The 9,845-nt window shown below is 33.5% G+C and overlaps 2 protein-coding genes across 2 annotated transcripts; one reads left to right on the top strand and one right to left on the bottom strand.

Annotated features, from left to right (window-relative positions):
• Positions 1-464: 464 nt before the first annotated feature.
• Positions 465-1,550, top strand: LOC145031396 (uncharacterized). The gene has a single exon (XM_078979939.1). It carries the CDS (start codon positions 634-636, stop codon positions 1,471-1,473), a length of 840 nt encoding a protein of 279 aa, XP_078836065.1. The 5' UTR covers positions 465-633; the 3' UTR covers positions 1,474-1,550.
• A 3,230-nt stretch (positions 1,551-4,780) lies between these two features.
• LOC145030009 (uncharacterized) lies at positions 4,781-5,346 on the bottom strand. The gene is made up of 2 exons (XM_078978450.1): positions 5,116-5,346; positions 4,781-5,074 (listed from the first exon to the last, which is right to left on the bottom strand). The coding sequence occupies exons 1-2, from the start codon at positions 5,344-5,346 to the stop codon at positions 4,781-4,783; spliced, it is 525 nt and encodes a 174-aa protein (XP_078834576.1).
• Positions 5,347-9,845: the final 4,499 nt, after the last annotated feature.

Here is a 9,845-nt window from a genome sequence, read left to right as displayed (position 1 = left end):
ATATATATATATATATATATATATATATATATATATATATATATTGACTCGGTTATTTTTTTTTTTTAAACCATATCGACCAAATTTGCATTTTACTCTTATATATATATATATATATATATATATATATATATATATATATATATATTTGACTCGGTTATTTTTTTTTTAAACCATATCGACCAAATTTGCATTTTACTCTTATATTTATTTCTAAATTACATTTTTTCAAATCCCCGTTAAACAATATAACATTTTAGTATCATTTTAACTTAGAAATGAATTTGTACAAGTGTGATATATGTTAAACCCTAAGGACTTAAGCCAACAAACCCCTGACATAAAGGTAAAGACTTGTAATTTAGCCAAAAAGAACAAAAATAGGACCATAAATATAAATAAGACCCCACCATCAACCTACTACTGTTGTTGATCCGAACTTCCCTCACCATTCACCACTCCTTTTATTTTAAAAACAAAGTCCCTTCACTCTCCTCATTTAATTCGCATATGAACCATCTATTTAAGATCAATCTACAACATTAATAACCCCTTCCTACTTTCTTATTCATATTCATATTCAAAAGCAACATCATATTCTGTTCTTCTAACCTAATTCAAAACCCTTCAGGAATGGGAAGAAAGCTCCCATTTCTTCCTACTTGTGGCAGCCCTGATAAAACCCTCTCTTTCCGTGCCACCACCACCATCACCGCCGCCGCCGGAGATTTCGTAGACATGGCTGCCACCGGAGAAACGGATTCATCTATAGAGTGTGTGATTCGAGGGTTAAGTAGCGACAGGTTCTTTTTCAAACCAGGGAAAACAAGCTCAATACTTGATGAAGCAAAGCCAAACGAAAAAGAAAAAGAAAAAGTTTTACCATTCAAAGAAAGTGTGTCAATGATGGAGATGGAGTCAACTGACCCATTTGTTGACTTCAAGAAGTCAATGCAAGAAATGGTGGATGCTGATGAAGGGTTAAAAGAATGGGAGAATCTTCAAGAGCTTTTGAGTTTGTATCTAGCACTGAACGAAAAGATCAACCATGGTTACATTATTCGAGCTTTTGTTGACTTAATGTTGGTCAATCTTGGAACTTCTTCTGCATTGCCATCTTCATGTTCTTCATCGTCATCAATGAACGTTCAGGATCAATCTTTATTAATGGAATCTGGTGGGAATAATAACAAGAAGATGATTACAAGTAGCGAATCCCCAGAATCTGCTTTATCATTTACGTCATCATCAGCATCTTCTTCTGGAACTTGTTCAACTACAAGCCATTGTTTGTCATCTTGTTCGTTGGAAGAAGAAGAAGAAGAAGAAGAAGAAGAAGAAGAAGAAGAAGAAGATGATGATGATGATGATGATGATGATGATGATGATGATGATGATGAAGATGAAAACAGTGCCCAGAAAGTAGAAGTTTCAGATAATGCTTCTTCTTCTTCTTCTTCTTCAAAAGTATGATGATTTTCTATTAATGGAAAGATATGTATATCACTAATTTTAGTAATGATAGTGAGATTTATCTCTAACTTTCACCATATTTGTGTTGTTCGTCTGTCATATTCATCTTCAACTAATTTGTCTTTTACCCGTAAATTGTGTAGATTTGTTGGTGTTTTAAAATATTTAAACACTTTTGTTGACAATAAAATAAACGTTCATCTTCGTGTTTTTGGTTAAATATTATTTTATGGTCCAACAGATTAAATTTTCGGGCCCTCATATGACATGGGCCATGTACATACATTTTTTTTTAAATAATGAATTATTTTTGAAGTATCAAGCTCAAAGTTTTGTTTCTTCCACTAACATAATCATAAATAAGTTAAAATGTTTTAAGATATTTGAAACAAAAAATATCTGTGGTCAATCTAGAATCTATAGAATATGATATATAATCGTTTTCATAATAATATCTAAACTTTAGATTTAAATTTAGTTCTATGTTAAAAAGGGCGGCATTAGTAGGTTTTACATTAATAACCAAACATTATTACAAAAATGAAACTAGAGGCATGCCTTGTGTAACTTAACAATGAAAAAGACGTATATAGATAAAAGGTATGGGTTAAGCATATGGCATAGAATCTGCTTATAAAGTAACAAAAAAGGCATTCATAAAAAGGTTTGCAAATTTATGAAGCCTTTCTTAAGTGTCCAACTTCTAAAGCGATGTGTACAACTAGCCAATGCATGTTGCACAACATGCATTGGTTTCGGCTTTGGTAGCATTTACACCGCTCAAAGTGAAAGTTGGTTTAGACATATGATAATACATAATATAATATGAATCTTTGATAATTATTATAATATGTTAAATTTTAAATAATTTAAATTTACAATATAATAATGATAATAATAAATTTATGAGTAAAAGAGGAGGATTGTGATCGCTTGCTTGCTTGCTTGAACGGCATTCTGCTATAAAAGAAAATTGCAGAATTCCAGGCAAGGTTGTTTTGGGTATTTAATAATTCAATAACTACTCATTAAAAGAAAAGAAAAATAAGGCTGTTCTACTGTGTACATCATCTTGCATTGAAGTTGTAAGTTTTTTACTCGGATCCTACCGTTGGATGTCTACACATGGGGTCCACGTTATAATGAATTATCTAAAACTTATAATAATTTTAGGCCACCATAAATAAATGTTACATATATGCACTAGTGAGATAATAAAAGACTATCATATAGACATATACATAATCCATGCATCATCTAAACACATACTCTATGTTTGTTTTTCACCTTTTTAATAAATATTCAGAAATGATATATAGCATTCTTACATTCGTCGTCAATCGTGTTTACATTATTATTATGTCATTGAGTTTTCTTTTGAACAACAAACCCTCATAAAAGTGAAGTTTTGGAGATTCGAACATTAGACAATAGACACACTTCATTTTTTAGCATTGAAATACGAAATGAATATCAATAATAGATCACCTTAATGGTTGTGTCATTGCATTATCAGAGGTGATAGTTATGTTGCCTTTTACGTACATATGTATAGAGAAGATTGTTTAATGCAAATTAATAAGAGTAAACTATTTTACAATGAAGGTCATTATCATATGATAGCAACAATTCTTGATGATTTTGGCATTGCATTGCACTCATATTCGTGCAACGTGTATAAGAACCAGCTAGCACTGGCATGCATGTTTCAGAAAATCATTAATAAACAAACACTGATTGATGCTCTTAGTTTTTGTGCATAACTGCGACTATGCATATGCCCTATAATTACAAGTGCCATTTTGGGGTATTATATATATGACTTCGTCATATGTCATATATGTCTATGTTTTCCAATGAGGGTGATGAATGTTCACAAATTCTTGAAGGGAAAAAAACACAAGGGAAACATTAATGCCATAAAGAATGCAATTATACAAGCCGACATGAAGTTACATAAAGATGCAAAAAGTTTATATTAGATAACACCGAGAAAAACAACAACAAAACAAGACATTATATTCAACAACCATTTTTCCTTTTGGATTGTTTCCGTATGATATGATGGATGTAACTTTTTCCATTATTAATATTTATGTACATTGATCATATTAGTTCATCACATTGCTATATATATGTTTTATTCTGTTCAAGACTTCATATATGAGTAGTATCAATTATTTTCTTTAAATTATAAGTTTGATGAATGAAGTATATATAATATTAACGTTTTAGAATGTTAAGAATATAACTAATTATGCTATTTCTTTGTCATACATTTCCTATAGTTTTAGATTTTTATACAATACTTGATTCATGTGTACCCGTCAATTACTTGATATTTATATATATCTTTGATTTTTGTTCCACAAATTTTATTTGTTTATCTTTATTAATGGGTATTTCAGATGCTTATATAATTGTGAATCATTTTTATCAAACCATATATAGTTTAATTAAATACAAAAAGTCTCACAGACTCTAACGATTAACCAAATAGGCTGCAGATTTTTCAGACATACGTGTAGGGTATAATCTGTATATCACACTCAATCCCTTCTGGCTTTATTTAATATATATGAGAAAAATATTATTTTGAAGGAAAAAAACAAGTTTTTGATGTGTGGATACAGAAGAATGTCACAACTGATTGATAAGCTGTGCTTAATTGTTGGTGGTCCAAACCCTAAATACGAAAACCATGAGGGTCTCTTTCCTTACTATATCCTACAATTAAATCTCTTTCACACTTAATTTTTGGTATCAAGATTTATCCACTTCGAGCACTTGTTGTTATGCATATCCTAACCACAACTTTTCTGGTATGCATTAACATCAAATGGATTATGATTCTTTTTTTTAAGTTTGGCTACTACCTACCTTGCTACGTTCAAGTGTTCAACACACATTATGATATCATTTAATCCAATATATACACATATACACAAACATATACTTATATGTCATTCAGTTCATTAATGGTAATTAAAAGATTTGGTTATGTTTGTTTATTATTTTCTTGTTTTCATTTAGGTTGGAGGAGTGCTATGCTTGCCACAGTCCCACGTAGGCACAAGTTCAGATTTGTTGCATCAAAATTTTACAATTTATAGGGAGTGAATTGACATTCTTGTCATTCTATTTTTTTCAAAAATTAATTTATATTAAAAATAATCAATTTAAGCAACTTATTTTAAAACTAAAATTTCATTAACTTCAAAGAAAATTAGAATAAACAAACCAAAAAAAAACATAGAATTTAAAAACACAAAACATGAACATTTAAAATTATCAAACTTAGATAGACCTAAAAAATATCTTCATCGGATAATTGACTGTCTAAATCATCGACTGCAACTGCATTAAGATCGATGTGGTTAACGATCCAAATATGTTTCGTCAAGTCTCTACGAAGAACATGATGGGTCTCAACGTCATAAATTATTGCCCTCATCGCCAAGTACTCCTTGTTTCCAACCTCAAAAGTTTGTATCGGTGGAACGGTCTCGTTTTCATTATACTCACATATTGCATTTCTCTCATCTTCGAGAACCATATTATGCAATATGATACAAGTATACATCACATCAATTGTTTTCTTCTAATCAACAAAAAGTGTAGGGTATTGAAGTATATGTCAACATTTTCAAGAGCGCTAAACTCTCGCTTAACATCCTTCCACTGTTTCTCTTGAGCTTTCTTAAACTTCAACTTTTCTCGATCATTAGGACAAGACAACGACTTCACAAAACAAGTATGCTTTAGATAGATCTCGTCCACAAGATAATACCAATACCTATATGATGTTCCATGCACATTAAATGAATAATCTGGTGCAGTCTCGCTATACATGTCATCGAATGATGGAGACATGTTAACAACATTTATATCATTAAGGAACCAACATAACCAAAGAATGCATGTCATATACACAAATCTTATGAGGCCACCGCTTCAAGTATGATAGTTGGATAATCATGATCGCCTCGGGTGTATTGGCATTGATGTACATTCAGGAAATTGTCCCATTCCCAATTAAGGCAATCTAGGCTTTTTAACATTCCAGAGAAGCCATGTACATTCGAATACTAAGCAAAAATTGTTGGCCGTCACTACAAGTAAGTTTGCACAAATATTGTAGATCATACAATCTCATGACATAATTACAAAATTTGTGAAGGCTTTGTCATGCAGTACGTACAGACATCCTAAGATTATCATCTAATGCATCGGGGGAAGTGGCATACGCTAATTGACGAACTGCAGCAGTGCATTTTTCTAAAAGAGTAAAACCAATTGTACATCTAGCATTTGGTCGTTGTTGAAAATATGGACACGTTGCCGTGACGTCATTAACGATAAGCAAAAGTAGATGTTTCTGCATACGGAACCGCCGGCGAAAATAATATCCTTGAAAAAATCGTGTTTTCTTCAAAATAATTTTGCATGAAACGTTGATGAGTCGATTCACGATTCCTTGGTATTGACCTTCTTTTTTCCGATGAGTATTATCAGCATTTTGTTGACGTCGTTTTTCTATCTTTTGTTCAGCCTTTTGAATGACATCTATGGTTGATCCAAGCAATACATCAAACATACTCGATAATGAAGAAGATGAAGATGACATTTTTAGAGAGAGTATAGAAGAATGTCATGATATGGTAAATGAATGAATGTTAGGTATTACAAAAAAATAAAAAAATAAAAGAGTCATTGCTCATCTGTAGAAAAGATGCATTCAAACTCGGTACAATCTCGCCGAGTACCGAAGTTGACTTGAGCTAATTGAGGTGGCGTCGAGTCCACCTCAAATTTGCCTAGCCTCGCTAAAGACTACTCCGTCGAGCCTTATTGTCTATTGGTGATCACGGGGTTAGGTAAGGAGTACTCAAATGGTTGGGAATCGAAAAATGAGTTTTTTCATGCATATAATTTAAGAAATTAAATGTTTTTTTGTATTTTATTTCTACTCATTTTTTTATTCATATATAATAATATCATGTGTAATCGATTATTAAGTCTACCTTTTGATTTTAACACTTGTTTTGATGTTAACATTTTTTCAGCTATGCATTTACATCAAATGGATTAGAATAAATGTTTGAAATTGTCCTTGTAGTTTAACAAAATTTTGTGTTTTGTCTCCAACTTTTGTTTTGCACTTTCTTAATGTTTGTTTTTGTTGCTTTTTTTGTCACCCACAGATATAAAAAAACACTATATTACCCTTTATATTCTTGTTGTTTTATATTATTTTGTTATTATTTATTAATTAAAAATATATATTAATATACACATGTCCCACCATCACCACCACTTGCCAATGCCTAGCATCACTTACCACCATAAGAAACGTACTAGCCGCCAGAAACCACCATCGATGACCTCCAGCCACAACTAGCCACCGTCACCTTCAATTCCGATGAACACCAAAACTTTAGCGAACACCATAGTCACCTCCAGGAACACCAGTGACAACCAAATCAAATGAAACCAAAAACAAATTCAATTATATCAAAACTAAAGCCAAACAAAAATATCCTAAATTTGGTGAAATAAAAATAATCATGGATTTGTTGCTATAATTGTTTTCTGTAACCTGACACATAACATATTTCGAATTCATCATCAAAAAAACCCCAAGCAAAACCCCAAAGACCAACAAAAATAATGAGAGGGGAGGAGAGTATTTAGATTTCATGATGGGGAAAAACCTGACAAGTCTTCTACGAAACCTGATTCCCATCGATGTTCAGAAAAAAAAACTGATGCTTAAACCTAGAAAAAACACAAACCCTAAATCTAATTTCATTTGTTTAAGGAGTAGAAACAGAATTAGGGAAAATCCTTGGTTTTATACAAAATGGAAAAGTGATGAGATCGATTAATGATGAGGTGGGTTATGAGGTCAATATGACAATGCTTGAAATGGGTTCGGACCTTGGACCTGCATCATACTCCGATGACGATTTGGCTTCGCCGATCTTCTATACCGCCTAACGAAGGCGACTGTGTGAGATGCTAGCATCAAAGATGTAGATATGTGAAATGGTTGCATCAATGGGTAGGGATAAAGGGTTGAGAAGATGAGGGTTATCAGTGTAGGTTTCTTGAAAAATGAGGGAGACAAAGTTTTTGGTGAGGGGTTGATGGTTCCGAATTTTGGAGAAGGAAAAAACTAAGGTCCATAATGTGTCACACCCCCAAACCGAGACGGTGGAAATGTTCTAAGGCAGAGGACGCCATCTACAGTATCACAACAATTGAATAGTAGTAATAAAAGTAACAACAATCATTGTATTGATAATATAGTATTTACATTGTATTCAAATCACATATGATTGACCCAAAAAGTAAATAAAAAAATAAAGACTCGAAGCTACTATGATCCGTCTTCTCGACACCTTTGCGAGTACCTGTCTACTAGTGTCCTGAGAATACAAGTGGTTTTGAAAGTGTCAACATTAAAGTTGGTGAGTTTATAAGCATTTTTTTTAGAAAGTATATTCTATGTTCCTTGAAAACCATAGTGTGTTCTTCCAGAAAATCCTATATTTTCTGATGTAATGAAATGTGACCGAAACTAGTTCCTTCTACGAGTACTTAGTGTATACAAGTTATATACAATCCGGCTCGAACTGACAATCGAATGTGTGGTTCTACCCTAGTCCCACAACCAAACAAGGAACATGAAATAAGGCGGAAAACATACATTACATTTGCTTTCGGATCTTTTTTGTATATAACACTAACGTATTCACTAGATACTTACAGAGTTAACTGTCATGGTCCTTTTTGAAATATGAGTGTTTCCTTCCAGAAAATTTAATATTTTCTTAGTATAATGATATGCAGTCTTATACCTTAAGACCAAAATGTAGGCATGTTAATGGACGCTAATTTAGTATTCTTGTAGTTTTATTACTTCATAAAACTATATAGATAAATGTTTTCCCCAGAACTGTGAGTTCTGTACAAGAAAATAGTGTACTGCACTTGTATATAGTGACCTGACCCATAGCTGTTTCCCTTAATGATTACTGAGGACATACAAGTCATATATACCCAAATCGAATGGATAGTAGACTATATGGATCTGCTGTAAGCCCACAAACAAACAAGGAACATGAAGTAAAATGAAAACCACACATTCTAATGCCTATCGGATCCTATATATATATATATATATATATATATATATATATATATATATATATATATATATATATATATAACCCTAACGTATAATCTAAGGAATCATAGAATTAGCATTATAGGTCCCTTCTTAATTGTATGTTCATGTTACCAGAAAAGTAATGTAGTCTTATTGAATAAAACCTTAGAAGTAGTGTTAACCCCTGTAACGACCCAATTTTTACGTCCGAAAATTTTCATTTTTTTTAAGATATTACTTTAGAAAACATCAATAAATAAAAACATTGTTTGTTCACACCATAACACATTGCAACCATGTACTAAAAATCCAAACCGTACATCCCATCAAAATATCAGAGTACAATCCCAGAAAATCCCATAAATGCGGAAACCGAAGAGTGTGTGTATGACGTGCTGCTACCGCGCCGGCTCCTTTCCCTTCGATGCAGAGGTACCTGAAAACAAAACTGTAAACGTAAGCACAAAGCTTAGTGAGTTCCCCCAACGTACTGCATACCATACAAACACATAACATACATACTGCCAGGCTATTCTGGGGTGCCTGACTACCCGGTACGGCCATTCTGGGGTGCCGACCTACCCATGTCAAGCCATTCTGGGGTGCTGACCTACCCATCGGTCCTAACAACCGATCCTCGGGGACTATTTCACCCCCCTACTACTATGATCACATATAACGTAACAAGCCAGCACGCATGCATATCATCACATACTGTCAGACGTATCTGGGGTGTCTAACTACCCTTCGGTCCTAACAACCAAACTCTACTACTATCACATACAATATATCATGCTAGCATATAACATGTCAGGTAATAGCAACTTAGATGATATCACAAAGACAATCATCTATCATACATCTCCTACTGGTGGGTCGGCATTGTGGCCTTAGACCCACTGCTACTGGAAGGTAACTCACCTCAAAGTAGCTGCTGAACTGATCGGGAACTAACTGGCTGCTGCTGCTCCGGGAGTCCTCCGGCTGCAATTTCCACGACATACTCAATCAAACACTGCTAACTGTCCTTTAGGTAAAATGACCATTTTACCCCCGGATTAGCTCTCAGCCAAAGCTGGAGTAAATTTTCAGTTGACCCGACTCGCCGAGTGGATCACCACTCGCCGAGTCCCTAGCAAACCGATGTCCTGGGTCCCTGGTTCTACTCGTCGAGTCGGGCTATGGCTCGACGAGTTCA

Source organism: Lactuca saligna, chromosome 2, assembly GCF_052625555.1.
Source record: "Lactuca saligna cultivar CGN05327 chromosome 2, ASM5262555v1, whole genome shotgun sequence".
Classification (NCBI taxonomy): domain Eukaryota; kingdom Viridiplantae; phylum Streptophyta; class Magnoliopsida; order Asterales; family Asteraceae; genus Lactuca; species Lactuca saligna.
Note: the sequence above shows the minus strand (reverse complement) of the source record. Positions and strands in the feature narration are given on the sequence as shown.

What these genes read in the sequence shown, in the direction of transcription:
- LOC145031396 (XM_078979939.1), top strand. Translation starts at nt 634, where the DNA reads ATGGGAAGAAAGCTCCCATTTCTTCCTACTTGTGGCAGCCCTGATAAA.
- LOC145030009 (XM_078978450.1), bottom strand. Translation starts at nt 5,346, where the DNA reads ATGTCTCCATCATTCGATGACATGTATAGCGAGACTGCACCAGATTAT. An exon ending in AGTTTAGCGCTCTTGAAAAT is followed by an intron (nt 5,075 to 5,115) that starts GTTGACATATAC and finishes TTTGTTGATTAG; the next exon opens with AAGAAAACAATTGATGTGAT.